Raw genomic sequence first — 17,052 nt, forward strand, 5'->3', positions numbered from 1 at the left:
GTAGTAAGTGCTAGTGGAAAAAGCCAAAGGGTGGAGTTGTGTGGAGAGACTTGTCTCTGCATGCCCTCCCACCAAACTGATTGAGGTAGCTCTGTACCTCTTGGCTCTTTTTCCATTTGTGAGAGCAGTGGGAAGGAGGGAAGGAAGTCTCAGGATCTGGGAATGGTTGGCTTCTAATTGTGTTGCTAGCACCAAGTCCTGATGAAACCTTTAAATTGCTTGGTTTTGGTTTCAGTTTTTTCCATCTGAAGGAAATAAATATGATAATACTACCTACTTCCTGGCAAAGCACTAATGAACCTCTCTTTCTGTACAGTTTACCTCACTGAAATGAACCGACATGAACGTCTAAAAAAATAACTTCATGAACAGGAATGCTTAAGTTTTTCTTTTCTGCGTTGTCATCTGCTGTACAGGTCTTGATATAAGAGATATGGCTTTTTTTTAATGAGGAGCCTAATGTAGCCATAGTAAATATTACCATAAGGAGCAGTAATCTAGCTAGGGCAGCACAAAGCTAACAACAAGCTAATTCATTGTGCTTCTCTGATTTACATAGCTGCAACGTACTTAATTAGCGTGGATTCCTCTGCACACATGTCTGTGTGTGTGCGTGTGTGTGTGTTCCCAGGCTTTTGGGAATTATTTACAACTTGCTCCCTGTTAGGCCACGTATATTCATAGTTCTTTTTTAATTAGATGTCAGGAGACCTGTGTAGCTAGAGAAGTCTTGTGGGTAAAAGATACTAATGGCATGCCTGTTTTAAGTCATGAATTTATAACTCTTGGGGTGGAGCCCTACACGGAAAAGTTGTAGGTGTTTAGAAGAAGGTACCTTGATGAAATGGGACTTGTATATGCTGTGTATGAATATGGTACAAGAAAATTCCAGATCTTACAGGGGCCTCAATGTAGTGCCTCTAACAATAGAGTTATTTTAAAGTCTGTTTTACAGTTAAGTATTTGCGACATGCATTTTGATGTCTGTTGTTTAGCCTGTGGATGGATGTAAATTAGCAGAAGGGGTACACATGCAAGATGTTTTATGTGAAACATTGAAATCGTGACTCCCCTGCAGCACATATGGAAAGCTAAAGTCAAAAAGGCATGTTCACGCTGTCTGCCATACGTGCCTGCCTGCCTGGTGTGGCAGACTGTCTCTTTTAGATGCTCTACCCCGGGTAGCGCAGCTACTTTTCTCCCTTCAAGGGTGCATGAGGTGGTGTCTGGCAGTCTAGATAGCTCACGGCTCTCTTGACTTTTCAACGGTGCAGAAGTTACAACAGCTCAATTAAGCGCTTTTAGGAGGCAGGCTGGATATAGTCCAGTGTCATTTTGATAGGAACCTTCCAGACAGGGGAACCAAGGGCCAAAAATCCTGTTTCATATTATCTGATCTGAAACTTCTTTGATAATCTCTTCCAGGCACAATTCCTTTTTCCTTTTTTTTTTTTTTTTATCCCCCTCTTCTTTTACAGTTGAGATTGCGTGTTTATGTCTGTGTGGGAATACATTTTTGTTTTCCAATTGCGTATAATAAGTAGGTCTGATGAACCAGTTCAGAAACAGCTGATCAGACTAAACCTGTTATATATTTTTATTCAATGTCGTCTGTCAGGAAGTCTATCACAGAAAAAACATCCATCTACCTCTTTACCAAAGCTATGGGCATCTGTCTTCATGAAGACGTGTCTTCTCTAAATTATAAACAAGCTCTGGACAACTGGACTAACTAAATGAAGTGCTGTTTGTTTACTTATGCTACATGTGACTTTCCAGATAACAACTTTAGCTGATGAATAAGAATTACGAAATGCTGGGGATGGTTAGCTCATCTTGCATTGGAGTCATTAATTCTTTTTTCAGCAAATCATGACAAGCTTGTTTATTATTTTATGCATCTCTGACCAGACTAATGTCTAAGATTTCTGCAGGGAGAAAATTTAGCAAAACTTGGGTGTTATGATTGCTGTAACTACAGGACTATAGGAACCAGCAATTTTAAAGGCTTTTCTCTGAGAAGTGAAAGAATGAAATCCCTGAGAGGGTCTCCTGTGCACATTTCATTGTACATTGTCATTTACCACACAATGAGAATCTATACGTTTTAATTTAGCAATGCATAGGACTTTTTGGCATTTAAAATGCTAGAATAACATACTGTATTTTATGATGTACAATATAGTTTTAATGTTCTGTTAAATCTTACAAGCAAGCAAATGGAGTTAATAAGCATTGGTTTTAATACATTTTTGACTGTTTTTTAAGGCAGTTTCTGTGTTTTGTTGCAAACATCTTGGCAAATTTTCTTATTAAAAAGGAATTTTTTAAATTATTTGTTTATTGGTGCAAGCAAAGCAATGTTGGTGCAGAAATCCAAAATCAGAGTGCTCCCTACCCGGCTGAGCTCTTAAGTCTAAGGGCAGGTGGACCATTACAGGAATTTTAAGCAGAGGGAACAGTAGTAGGCCAGTTTGTAGGAGCAAGGCTGATACATGCATAACTATTATTAGAGTATTATAATATAAGAACATAATTGTATTGCAAAGTTATTCCTTTAAGGAACAACTCAATATGATAGGAAAAAGGTCTCTGCATGTCTTTTTATAAAGTATATTTGCCTGAAAGTAAATGAGAAACTTAATTTTTTCTTCACTGGAAATAATTAAAGGTTTTTTATGTGCAGAAATGGGCTTTACTAAAAATGACTTTGTGCTGAACTTGATACAGTTGTATTCATCTGCTTGTGGAAGCAGACCAGCAAGCTAATTTTTGAGGCTAAATGTCATATAACTTCTGAATTTATTATCTTAAGATGATAGATTACTCTTAGAATTTCCTTCCATTTTTCTGGTGTAGGAAATTAACAAGTAAAATTCTATATAAATTTGAAAAAATTCCATCCATGGAGATTTTCAGAAATCAACTAGACAAGGCCCTGGAGTGAACTAATGTGGCACTGCATTGAACAGGAGGTGGGATCCTCCAGATGTCCCCTCCCGAACTTATTTTTTTCTGTTCAGAGAATACAAGCTATATAGAAATCTTACTGGCACCAAAGTAGAAATTCCCATGTTTTGTGTTACAAGTCAAAACTCACTCTTAGAAGTCTTCATCTTGTCCAGCAATTGCCCATGGTTTAGTTCATATTGCTGAAGGATGTACTATATAATTCTGAAATTTTAGACTTCTAATCTGTAATTCTCTGTGATTCTTTTGCCTTCATGTGCAGTCCATATAAATATAGTGATACATCTATAAAGTGAGATCTGAAGGACAGGAGCATTAGATTGCTGCTCAAATATAGTCAATTTGTCATATGTATCATATTTGTGGTTTACCCCATATATTTAAGAAAGTCGTGTTCTTTTCCCTTAATTATCCTGTGGTCTTTCTAAGATGGAATTATTCATATTGTTTGCTGTAATTCTGTTATTCGCTATACGGACATACTGACAAGAACATGGGTGGCCTTCAGAGATGCTTAAGCAAAATCATAAGGCTCATTGTACAAGGCTCTAATACCATATGCGAAATTTTGCTTTTGCTGCTTGACATTTCACTATAACTTAACAGCAAGAACATCTTTTTTTTTTTTTTTTTATAATCACCACATACACTTATTTGCTGATAATCAGCTAATAACTTAAACTGTTATGCCTTCTGAATATAAGAGTTTTCCCATGCATGCATGAATGTAATTGTCCCTCACCCCTCATCAGTAACAAAGGTTTGTAAGGAAAAATGAATAATTTTGTTCAGCCGTATCTTGTTAGTACAAAATAATGTTCTGATCAATTTGGATCCAGAGGATGGAATTTGCAGGCAAGAACATCTGGGAAATGGTCTGGATGGGACTCTCTCTTAGTGTGTTGAGGGAGAAAATAAAATCCAACTGATTTCCTCTAACTGTTGTTGCCTTGTCAGCACAGGAATAAAATTTGAGATCTTTCTTTAATCAAATGCCTCTCAGTAAAAAGCAAACATTTTAAAAAAATCCAAACACCACAAATTGTGCTGTTTCGTTTAGGACTGTTTTAAATAAACCTGGACATCTGTGTCTGTAAGTGTGGTGGGAGAGATTAGTTCTGCCAGTTACACAACATGTTTTGTGGATCAACTTGCCTTGTGACAATTGACAGTGTTGTCCCTGCACTTCTCTGGTAGATTTTATGACGTGAATGAAATGCTATTCAATTTAAGTAAGGTCTATTTTAGCATAATCAAAGAGGAAACAAGAAGGAGCTGCTATTGAGATCATAGGCTATGATGATTTTGAAAATGAACAGGACTTAAAAATACCGATGCCTTTTTGAATCGTAAAAAAGATCCATGCCTGCAGACAACTAACAAAACACGAGAGCACATTTGTGTTACTGTGCCAACTTCAGCAACAAACATTTCCTTTTCTTCTGCATGAGGAAAGAAACAATAAGACATCATTTTTGTTTTACCCTTTGTAAACCCAAAAACTTTGAACAGCTAGGGAGATGCTAATTGTATGAATTACTGCTGATTATGGATAGAATAATTATTACAGAAGGAGTGATGGAAGGAGAGCAGTGCAAATCTAGAGTGAAATTCTGGTTTCCTTAAAGTTTACAAAACTTTGTAATAAGTGTTTCAGCCTAATTGAAATCAGTTAAGGATAAATGTAAAATAAAATAAAAATATTTAACATACTAAATTCATTTTTTTCCAGAACAGACATGAACTGGAAGACTATTGAAAGCCAGTAGGAGTCAGACTTCTTAAAGCATGAGAAGCCTGTCTTGCCTTTAGTGTTGACTTCTGACTTTGACCTGGCCAGGAAAGCTGGCATTGTGTCTCTGGAGAATGTTCCAGAGAATTTGAGTACAAGTGTATTATTTGAATTGTGATACAGCAGCATGTATAAAATCTGTATGTCTTCTGAGTGGGCCATAGGTGTGACATGGAAAAGATGGTGCATCTTGGGTTTCTCTGTCATTTTGTAATTCTTATCTGTCCATGAGTACTTTGGGAACTGACTTCGTGTAGAGCAGGGTGAACACAAAGACACTGTTGTAAGCTTCTAAGCAGAAAAACTAGTTGTGGAATTAGGTTTCTGTTTATATGCTTCAATTTAGAAGCCTGGGACCACTGGGTATTTATTGGCTCTAATGGAAAACTGCATAAAATACAGAGATGGAAGTGGTTAGATGTTATATAAATGTATATTTAAAAAAAAAAAAAAAAAGGCAAATATTAGCTTACTAACTCTCCTTGTAATGCCAGGCATATAAGCACAAATAACATTGAGATAATCTTTTTGTTTGACAGTATTTTTCTACAGTATTTTTCATTCTAGAAAAGATAGCTTTCTGCTTTTGTGATCTTCTCTGCTGCCAAATTGGAGAGTGGAAAGAACTAGTAAAAGTTCAGAAATGCTCGTTGGCCTGCCGTCCATCTCCTACATTCGTGAAATGCTTCCTCTCAAAGCCTTGTCCTTCTTTGCTGCTTTGTCATAGATGCTCCTCTTATGTGTGGTATGGATGATGCCCATCATCCACCTACCTACTTTCTGCTCTCTCCTTGTTCACTTTCTTCTTCTTTATCTTTAGGAGCCTCATGCAAATAATAATTGCCTTATTAATTAGCACAGCAGAACAGCAATCTCAGTGACATCTTTGTAATATTCCTGTCCCCTCAGCAGGAGTCCAGTGGTGATATCAGCAGTGGTACAGTTGATAAGTTTGGGTGGTAATTTCTTAAGCAGAAACTGATTCCCTCATAAACTGGAGGAAATATGACTTTTAATTGAGCATAACCGGATGAGTTTAAGGAGAGAATTAATTCCATTTCCAAACAATGGAGCAGAGAGGAAAAAGCAGGCTTTAGCCAGTGCAGTTCCTGAAGAAAAGAAATTGTCAGGGATGACATGGATTTGTTTCTTTTTCTTTGGTTAGAGTTAGCACAACATGTTTTGAGACCTTAAGGCTTGCAGAACTGGAGTTTCTATTCTTGTGTCTTTCAGATGCTGGAGACTCTTTTGTGACCAGAAACTTGCTAGAGGTGTGTTGGAAGGAATCTTTTTATCAGAGCAATTTTACAGAGTTGATTGATCCTGGTAGCATATTAATAATGTTGCTTTACAGTAATGTGAGGCATTGCTTGTCGTAAAATTTTTGAACAAGTTGACTATTGTATAGCACATCTATAAATACAAGTTTGCCCAAGGTGTATGTTGGCTCATTTTGGGGGGAGAATTCTATTTTATTTCCAAAGTCACAGATTCTTTTGAAGTCCTGAACTCCTGAGTCCCACACAGGCACTATATTCAGGGAGGTGATCATCTTCCTCTGCACAGCACTCGTTAGAACATACCTGCTTTACTGTGCCCAGTTTTGGTGCCCCAAGAGAAGAAAGATATGGATAAAGCAGAGAGGGTTCAGTGAAGAACTCCCAAAATGGTTGGGACTGGATCACTTGGCCTGCAAGGACAAGCTGAGGCACCAGGGTTTATTCAGCTTGGAGATGAGATGGCTTCGAGGGGAAACAAAAGCCCCCCAGCATCTACAAGGAGGTTATCAAAAGCACAGAGCCAAGCTCTTCAGAGGTGCATGGTGGGAGGGCAAGAGACAAACACTGCAAATTGAAAGAAGAGAGGTTCAGATTGAATGTAAGAAAAAACAGCTTCGCCCTAAGGATAGTCTGTCGATGGGATGGGTTTTCCCAGAGAGGTTTCCCAGAGAGGTCTCTGTCCTTGCAGGTTTTCAAGACCCAACTTGATAAAGTCCTGAACAAGCTGATCTGGTCTCACAGCTTGAGCAGGAGGTTGGACTGAGACCTCCTGAGCCCTTTTCTGCCTGAACTATCTTGTGATCCTGAGAACAAGATTAACTATGTCGTTGTAGCTCTGACACAGGAGAGAGCTTGTGTAGGTATTGTAGTCCTCAGGCATTCTTTTTTAAGATTTTGGATTTATTATCAAATCAAACATTTATTTTATGTCGATATTCAGTATTGCAGCACTAGACGAAAAAGCAACCAGTGGTCCAAAATTTGGTGCTTCCTACAGAGGAAGAAATGGCTCGGTAAGGGACATGATGTAATGTGCTGACCCAGACAAAGTCTGTTCGGAATCAGAAAGAAGTCTGTTCCTGATGTTTCTTTTATATCTGAAAAACAGAAAATGTTTGGTCTTTTAGGTCGCAATAATTTTAAAAACCTGAGTTCACTTATTGTCCTGGAAAGTGGCTGTTGTACTCGACTAAGCTTTGAATAGTCCAGAACACAAAAAATACTCTTAACATTGAATTAAGAAAGATCACAAGACCATGTGCTGCTTTTATGATTTCCTTTAATTTTTCTATTGCAATTCATTTATATTTTATTTTCCTCCAGGTTAGCATCTAATCATCGTCAAAATCTTCAGTAGCAGGCACATTTCTGTTTCCAGGTCGCCTAAAACATATACTCTTCTTTTAATTCTCCCAATTTAAACAATTGAATCTCAGTAGTGCTGATATAAATACATAGTACAAGATCTGGTTTAGCTGTAATGAAAATAGATTTATATGTTATTAGAGATGATATACTATCAGATGGTTTCCTACAACCTTTCACTAATTTGTTTTTTGAGAAGTAGTGTTATTTATACTCTGTGTGTATATATACACACATTCTTGTGTTCACTTGCAGGTAGAAAACAGAGGCAGTAACATACAGAGATTTCATTCTCACTTCTAAGTAATGAGGTGGGAATAGTGCTGTAACAGTGCAGTAGGAAGGACTTATGGGTCAGAATCACAAACTCAGTCTTGCTCTCCCTTTTGCAAAAGGCATTTGGAGCTGTACAAGCAGCGACAGCTGCGTGGATTGGGATGGGAGATTCAGGCACGCAGCTCCTGCTTCAGCTTCTCACCTATTGTCGCACACTGCGTACCCTCACCCGCTCTGTGTGGATGTGCTAGTGTAAGTGTCTTTTAGAGTCAAACCTGAAAGACCCAATGTTTGTGAACAGTTGACATCATCCAGTCTATGCGTTAATTAATATATTTTGGGTTTAGAACAAAAACTGGGAAGAGTTTTTGCTGGAAAGAGAGAGTTTATGCTGGAGAGAGAGAATTTTTCAAGATTATTATTTTGGTATGTGATAGGCAAGAGGGACAAAAGGCCTTTCCAGAGACTTTTCCTTGTTGGCAAAGTATTACACACTGTTGTGTTCTTGAGATTGGATGAGAATAATTGTAACATCTAAATGGTGTAAGGAGTCTCATCCTCTTGTGAAAATTGGGAAAATACTTTCCTTAGGTTTATGGTAGACCTGGAGGATAGGTAATGGGTATTAGGAAACAGTTCTTGATTTTTCAAGCGGGGTACATGAGGATGAAGGCTGGAACAAAGGACTAGCGCCTTAAACCACAGGGACTCATGTGGCTTGCAAACTGAGCTTCCATTTAGCTCACTGACAAGGATATGTGTATTTTTTCTGTAGCATTTTTATCCTGAAGTAAATGGTGCCATGCAGTGCGAAAGCTGCTCACTTGGTGTTTCTGGCAGTATCAGAGAGAGCAAGGCTGCAGATGCTTAAAGGAGATAAAGGAGATAAGGCTGCGCCTGACGGAGATACCTGGGCTGAGTCACAAACGAACCGCTGTTCGACAGTGAGCCTGGGTCAGGGAAAATTAATTCATTCATTAGTCTTCTCTGTGTGTAACTTAACAAAGGTGTTGATAAGACAATCTCTCCTAATACAGGCAGTGAGCAAATTGCAGTGTTTTATGTCTTGACAGTCACTGATTGCTGTTAACAAAAGATCATAACTAGAAAAATCAAGATTTTAGTAGTAGATGATGGGCTGGAAAATAAACTTATCAGAGATTGAAAAATATTGTAGACAACTAGTCAATGATAGCAGTTTCTTCAGAGTGCATACTTGCCAAACTAACTCATGAAGATATATGGAAAAACAGATAATTATTTTAACAGATGAATACTATGTTTACAGTATAGAAATTAAGGGCAGCAAGCAAAAATATGTATTTAAAGCAGTTGTTACATTCAAAATCATAAACTATGTAAAACTTCACTGTATATACTTAACCTCAACATTTTAACAAGGTAAAAAAACAAATAAAAAACCCTCCAAACCTTCCATTTGTTATCTGGAGTAGATTAAAAATGTTATATTTGAAAACCAAGTAGGGATTGTACATATAAAGGTAATTTGATAAAATGCAAATAAAATATATTTTTCCCTTCCAAATTCTCCATTGCTAACAGAATTTCATGCTAAATTTTCAAGGAAGTTATTTTTAAGTATGCAGAAAATCTTAATGACTTGAACCAAAATCCCAGATAAAAATATACTGAAGATCTGGAACAGAGAATCTAAATTGGCACTTTTAACTGAGCGGAGACAAATTGAGATGATGGTTGCCATGCTTTCCTTTAATTTCTTTCCTTTTCTAGTTGCCTTTCTGTTTCCTTGATGTCATTCCAGATGTGTTTTCCATTTTTCCTCTCTTTAATTAAGGCCTTGTAATTTTGTGGCTGACCCAATCTTTGTCTTTCTCTCCATGCTCTTGTATTGACACATAATATTTTGTATTTTAAATCCTTTTTTCTGAGTTGTTTTTCCTCCATTTAAAATCCTTCTTTTGTGATATCTGCTGTTGATTAACACAGTCAAAAATTATATTTTTATTTTTCCTGAAAACCTTCAATTTTTTACCTGCTTCTGTCTCAGGAAACACCACCACACTTTGGCTTGTTGTTACTAATAATCCTGGTTTACCTTTGCGTAAGGGCTTAGACATATAATCAAGTTACCAGAGCTTTAAAAAGTTATCATAAGTCAACCAAGTTGTGTTGATATCCATGTGTGTGCTGACAGTCTGAGGCAAAAATGAGATGATTAAAGTCCATGCAGCTTGCAAGCATTTCCTTGGTGTGTTTTTCTTCCTTTGACACCTGTCTCTGAGTTGTTCCACTGGCAACATCTAAGCTCTGTCATTGTTCTGACTTTTTCTTACAGCTCAAAATCATCAATAATTTAATCCTATCCTCTGGATCCAATTAATTGTTGTGAAAAATGCATTTTTTATTTAGTTTTCGGGTTTTTTGTTGTTGTTAAAATTCTTAGTTATGTGATTATATTGTTAATAAAGCATATTTTGATAAGCTAGGAAACCTCCTTATATTCCTATCATTGCCCTCTTCCTCAAAAGCACTTTCTCTTGTTTCATAAGTGGGAGAATCTCTGTCAGAATATACAGAGCTACCAGATTATCCTCCTTCAGAGGCTTTCACAGAACTAATCTCTGCCATAATACATATAGAAAACTTACTTAAACAACAACCCACCATGGTTATGCAAGGGATGAGTCATAATGCTGGGATCGAATATTTAAAAATGCTTTATTTTCTATTGCATTGCTACCTTGATCCCTTTCTTACTCCTTTTTTTTTTTTTTTTTCCCCTTCCCTCTGCTCATATTCTCTTATCCTTTAGACTGCAAGTTCTTTTAAGCAGGTTTTGTCATTCACTTTGTGACTGTACAGTGCTTAGTACAATAGAGTCTCAGGTAATTTTCCCTCTTTAGTGGTTTTTGCAAAAGAAATGGTAAAACATAACAGACCAGAGCATCCCACAGATTTGGGGAAAGCTTAGCTCCAACTCTGAGGGGTCTGTTTGTTTGTTTGCTAACTAGGCTGAGCTCTGTAGCTGCCCTTTTGGAAAAAAATTGCTTTTTGCCCAAGTTTTTCTGAAAAGTCACCATGAAAAGACTATCATACCTCTAAAAATACCTACTTGTGCTACTTTTTCTTAGCATAACAACAGGAAAGCAAACATTTAGGCTAATATCATGAAAATGTGACTGGAAATGTGGGGAGGTTTAGTGAGGGGGGTGGGGTGTTGGTTTTGATTTGGGGGTTTTTTGTTGTTTTTTTTTTTTTTTTCCCTGATAAAATACCTGGTACAACTGTTTAACTGGTTCATGCATGCCCAACTCTAGGCTTCTGCAAACCTAAGGGCTATTTTAAAAAACTCTGCTTTCATCCAGCTGTCGATTGGATTAGCACCTTGGAAACCTGTTAATGTTGAGCTGGGTGCTGTGATCAAGCTTGCCAAAGTCACGTTAAGGGTAACGAGAAGACTGGTTTCCCAGATAATCTCCTTTTTAATCACATTGCCACCCTAAAGCTCCCGAGCTGTTCTAAAATTCCACTCCTCCCATTATTTGAACATCCCTTATGGCTGTAGATGCCATAGCAATGCCCAATTAGCTCTAGACAACAACAACAAAAAAATCCAATCAACATCTGTTTTGTTTTTTAAATGCAAAAATAGCAGAGAATGTTAGTGACTACTATAGGAGCCGGTAGCCCTCCTTGTATAGTAATTGTGGGAGAGCAGAGTTTTACAGCATTAAAGTGTAAACGTGTGTGTAGTGGGCGAATGGCCAAGCACTGCAGGGCCTGTGCCAAGGACCGGAGAGGACATCAGCAGTTGCCAGGCTCTGAAGTGTCCATGGCCCTTACACAAGGAGTCAACAATTCCTGCTTGATATCCCCTTAATGAATACCTGGTCTCTTTCCTTATTTTAACATCGATATAACATTGTATAGCATTCTCGGAGCAGCATTTTGTGCTTTCTTCAGCATCATTCAAAATAATGACATTGCTTAGACATTGAGAGAAAACTTCATAGAGAAGAAATTTTCACATTCACCAGCTGTGGCCACTCTGCCAAACGGAGGTCCCTACTGATGGTGCATTTGTGAGAGCGTGTCTGATTTTCTAGTTGTGTGGCCCATACATTTAATTTTGGTCAGTTAGTTATGAAACAAGACAATCTGTCTTCTCTGTTAGCAAATTATAATTAAAATTTGTGAATGTCAGCACTTTCACTTCAGGCTAAAATTTAACATTTTGCATTTTGCCTTTGTTCTGAATCAGTTTTGAAGATTTTACGTGAAATGAAATATTTATGGAAATAACCTTGAACATTTCTTTCTCTTACCTTATTTCCTAGCACTCCAGAAGTAGTAGTACATCACAAGGACACAATATAGCATCTCAAACCATGTCCTAACAGGACATGTGATGTTGTTCTGACTATGTCAACAAGATTAGAAGATGAGCAGTTAGCGGTATCTGTGTATAAATTCTGAATATTGAAATGAATTGTTCCTCTTATTGGCCTGAGCTTTCCATATTCAAGCTATAAATTGAATGAAAACCTGAAGATATTTCTCATTTTGGATTTAAAATTCTCTTCAGCATTAAATGAATGAAGAGGTGAAAAATATATCTGGGAGAAGAACCCAGTATTATAAACAAAGAGTTTCTATATATGTGCAGTCACATGTATTTCTTTATTCCTTATAAAATCCTTATTAAGTTTGCTTACTGCTTCATGCCTTCATTTACTAAATAATAATGTAATAAGTCTCTACTTGAAGGAACTTGTTTGATCTTTTTTAAGAATATAATTATTTGAGAATTTTCAAGAATTTGGAAAGTTACCTGTTCTAATGATACCAAATTCATAAGTGGATTACACCGTTAAAGAGAAACGCATGGTACTCGGAGGTTCACTTTTATTTTTTGAGGAAGACATCATATGAAGGCCATGACTGAATTTACAAGTGTAATGATAGCTATATTAACCCAGTGAGAATTTATTACAGTAACAGACCAAACACATCAACAGATTTTACACTATGAACATAACACTGCAGTCAAAATCTGTACTTGAGCTCCAACTGTACTGACCAAAGTTAAGTGTGAGTACAGGAGACTAACAAGAAAAAGAAGAGTTCTAGAGGCACCACCTGATTATACTGAGGAGTTTCTGCCTGTAAGTAAGGGAAAAGAACAAAACCCCTCATATTTACAGTGCAGTGTTTCTTACTTGAAGGACCCAGTCCTTTGAAGAAGATACATTTCTAATGCTACAGAAGATAAGACATGTATGATCTTGAAGAAGAAGGAGCTCAGATATGATCACATATGACCACTAGCAGTGTTAAAAGTATGGCTTTGTATTATAAGAATACCTCATAGAAGCTACCTTAATATATTAAGTGATAGGATAGTTGCTAAATATTTGTCAAGCATGTAATTAAAACAGGAGATGATTTTTTCAAACAAACTGGGTTTGTAAACATGCCAGGTAAGGAGGACAAGAAAAGGAAGAAAGAATAAATAGATGGGGTAATTATTAACATGACTTATCTCACTTTTATTAAACAGTTTCCCATGAAAGATGAGAAATTGGGGGCTACAGTAGCATATATTATATACATTTATTACTGCAGCTCTTCCATATTGCAGTGGAAGGAGATGAAGACCTGCAAAATCTCAGAAAGGCTGAATTTCAGGAGTTCTTGGGAAAAGATCCATACTGTTCTCCAGAGCAACCCCAAAAACTCGTGTAACCCAGGGAGAAAATGTAGTTTCCTTAACTGTCATGAATGGACAATGCCCACCCATGTAGCCCTATTTTCCTTGAATAATCCACATATTTCTACTATAGTTTCATCATAGTTTTTATCTAAGTTTGAATACTTTTTTTCATCTTAAAATGGTTGAATACATTCTTAGCTGATATAAAAATGCTCAGTAGTTTATAAAATGAATTAATTGTAATTGTATGCTCCCCCTTTTCCTGGATTGCCCTCATGTCAGGCTTTGAATTTTTTTCCATGCTTTCCACAGAAAATTTACATGACCATGTCTGTCCCACTGGGAAAATAAATGTAACATTGAGTTTGATTCATGTGATTTGTCAATATAATTAAATTGAATCATTATGATTTTTTGGATGTGTGTTGGGACTGTGGCCAACACAAGACATGATCAGCACTGTAGATGATCCCTGTGGCCTGGAAGATGAAATTCCAATTTTAGCAATTCTGGCCTGACCCAAAAGTCATCATGTTCCCTTAGGGGAGATAGGAATTATGCTTCTGTGACTATTTTTTTTTTTTTAATAAGGTGAGGACCAATGTCCTGCTTTCAGCTGAGGCAGAGTTAATTTTCTTTCTAGTAGCTGGTATAGTGCTGTGTTTTGGATTTAGGATGAGAATAATGTTGATAACACACTGATGTTTTGAGCTGTTGCCAAGCAGTCAAGGACTTTTCAGCTTCTCATGCTGCTCTGCCAACACAAAGGCGTGGGGCATCCAGGGAGCTGGGGAGGGGACACAGCCAGGACAGCTGACCCAAACTGGCCAAAGGGATATTCCATACCATATGACGTCATGGTCTGTATATAAGTGGGGGGTGGGCCAGGAGGCAGTTTGGCTCAAGAGCTAGCTGAGTATTGGCTTTGGTTGGTGTTGTGCATCACATGTTTTGTATAGTCTATTATTATTATTATTGTCTTCATCTTCCTTTTCTGTCTGATTAAACTGTCTTTATCTCAACCCACAAGTTTTACCTTTTTTTCTTTTCAATTCTCTTCCCCATCCCACTGCAGGGGAGTGAGCGAAGGGCTGTGTGATTGTTCTAGCTGCCGGCCAGGTTAAACCTGCCAGTTAGGCAGCATCCCTTCTGGACAGCAGAACGAACAACAGTAAAAGTGATGCCATGCACTTGGTCAGTGGGAAATACGATGCGTTAAACCTGGAAGTGCTGTAGAAAGCTAACACCCACACTGTCCATTGTGCAATTGCTGTGTTAGGCTTCATGGCTGGTTTGTTTGTTTTCCTCTTATTTAAAGGTAGTGTTGCTTTGGGTTTGGTTTATGACACCATGCCTCGCTCGGCAGCAGAGTGGCACCGAGGATCGGCAGTGCTGGTGGGGAACTGCTTGGACGTGCCTTTTCTGAAGCGGGTCGAGTGTTGAGGGACCCCAGAGTGTCCTGGGGGCTGGGGCTCTATGGGGGGGTTCATCACGGTCTCAGCTTTCGTTAATGCTGTGATTGATAACATCGGTGGGTTCGAGGACAGGCCACGGTTGTGTCAACCGTAATAGGATTTAAACTCGACACTAAACATCTGTCCGCTTGGTGCTGCTCGTCTTTCGCCACAGTTTCCGTTGGGGAGCTGCGGCCGTTGTGGCAAAGGGAAAATTTGAATAGCCCCATTTGAAAGGCTCTGGGGAGGTTACAGGGCCTCTGGGTATTTTTCTAACAGACAAGATTTTTTGAAAAGTTCAACAAAAGTTTGAGTGTATTTTCTTTTATTTTCTGCTCCTCGCGCTTTAGCTCAGCAGGCAGTTTAGTTTTGAAAGCTCACTATAACATAGCAGCTGCATTTGGACACCTGTAAGCAAAATATCCCTTGGAGGGTAATTTTCTTTATGTCAGTTCAAAGACAACTTATTAAACTCTATGCTGTAACTATTATGGGCTTCAGAAAAGGAAAAAATAAAACATTTGGGAAGTTAAAATTTACCTTTATTTTAAACTGTCAGTTTAGTGACAACTATTGTTTGCTCTAATAGTGGTTAAAAGTAGGCTGCTGCATCGCTCGTGATGGGGCAATTTAGTTGTTAGAGACACAAACCGTGGCAGGATTCGGTCCTTCGTGGGACATGGTGACATACTACGACACGTGCATGACCGCTGTTCTCAGCTGTAATCTCTATTCCCTATTTTTCTTGTAACTGTGAATTTTTCTGGGAGGCAGGTGCTGCAGTCAGCTACAGTGATCTTTTTTCAACTAGAGTGTTGCATGTCTGTCAGTGAATCGTAAATGCCCTAGAAAACCATACCTTAGTATGTTATTCCCATGGCATTTTGTGAAAGAATAAGGGGTGACTCTAAAAAACAGAATATAGGAATTCAATGTTTTCTTTGGCTTTTGCCATATTAGGATCTGATATTTCTGTGTTAAGTGGTATGTTGCAGTTATTCTTCGTTTCTTTCCTCTGCTAATGTCAGAAATATATAAGCAGTAACTAGGGGGTTAAACTCCTGGATTTACGTTTTTGTAAGAGAGCTCGGAGTGGAGCTCAGCGCTTTGCAGCAGAGGGAAGCGCTGCGTGACAGACCCGAGCATCCGAGGGAAACGTGGCTCGTAGCAGACATACATGACGGGAACAAGACGCTGTACCAGCTCTTCCAGTTTCTCAGGGACGTTGTGTTTTCCAGCTGTTTACCCTTGAGATGTAAAATGGCAATTTGGCATAGGCTAACAACCTGGTGTGATGTGAGCATCTGCGTAAAAGGCTGCACATATGGAGCATGCCCAGTGATATGAACAGCCTGTTACCCCACCCCCAGCCAATCTAGGAAGAGATGAAATGAACTTTGCACTTGCAAATGTCACTGAATACATTTTGCACAGGATTTTAAAAGGTTCTCTTATAAGCACTATTTTTAACAGCCAAATCCACCCCCAAAAAACCAGAAAGGAAAAAGCCCTAGGTACTTTTCTGTGATCGATCTCGGGTTTTGATCAACTGAAGCATCTCTTACAACATTTACCTGAAGCCTGGCTTATTTTACCTTTTCATCATTCAAGTTGAGATTTTTGGAGGTGGTGTGGAATTTTAGGGGTTTTTTTGGATTTGGGTTGTGTTTTGGGGTTTTTTTGTGTTTGTTTTTTTTTTTTTTTTTTTTACTGGCATGAGAAAAATTGAGAATTTAATTGCAGTAGAATACTTGGAAACAGTGAGGCTGCAAGCTTGAAAGGCAGAGGGAAGAGAAGGAAGGCTCTCACAGCAGAGCATGGATAGGAAAGGAGCAGTGATTCTGCGGTGCTCAGTGTGCACATGTTTTATGAGATCAGTGCCGGGCGCTGCAGCTGCGGACAATAACTGAGCTGTCTGGCTAATGAAGGCCACCTGGATCAGGCTTCTGAAAAGAGCCAAAGGAGGACGTCTGAAGAATTCTGATATCTGTGTAAGCCCTGTGTTTTCATTATCTGTGTATATTATACATATTGCAGCGCGGGAGGGGAAAAAAGACGGTGAGGCAGAGGACAGTTGTTTTCATTCTGATTGAATTAGCAGAACTCTTATTTTGTATGCAGGGAGATGTGGAGGGAAAGCAGAGCTGTCATTATTTATAGAGCTGTTCTGGCATTGTGGCTGCTTCCATTGTGGCGATACGGGGACATGTGTTGAGTCCA

General features: G+C 38.3%; 1 protein-coding gene across 9 annotated transcripts in view; it reads left to right on the forward strand.

The window, feature by feature from the left end:
- Window positions 1-17,052, forward strand: part of CACNB2 (calcium voltage-gated channel auxiliary subunit beta 2) — a 255,737-nt gene that overhangs the window by 154,664 nt on the left and 84,021 nt on the right. For 2 of the 9 annotated variants that reach the window (XM_075746319.1, XM_010312374.2), the window contains exon 1: window positions 16,255-16,823. The exons of 6 other annotated variants lie outside the window; for them this stretch is intronic. In XM_075746319.1, the coding sequence (XP_075602434.1) occupies window positions 16,755-16,823 (69 nt within the window). In that variant the 5' untranslated portion in view covers window positions 16,255-16,754. Of the gene's footprint in view, window positions 1-16,214; window positions 16,824-17,052 lie in introns of those variants that run through there. One more of the 9 variants, XM_010312359.2, reaches the window with a different exon arrangement.

This window comes from Balearica regulorum, chromosome 2 (genome assembly GCF_011004875.1).
Source record: "Balearica regulorum gibbericeps isolate bBalReg1 chromosome 2, bBalReg1.pri, whole genome shotgun sequence".
NCBI lineage: Eukaryota > Metazoa > Chordata > Aves > Gruiformes > Gruidae > Balearica > Balearica regulorum.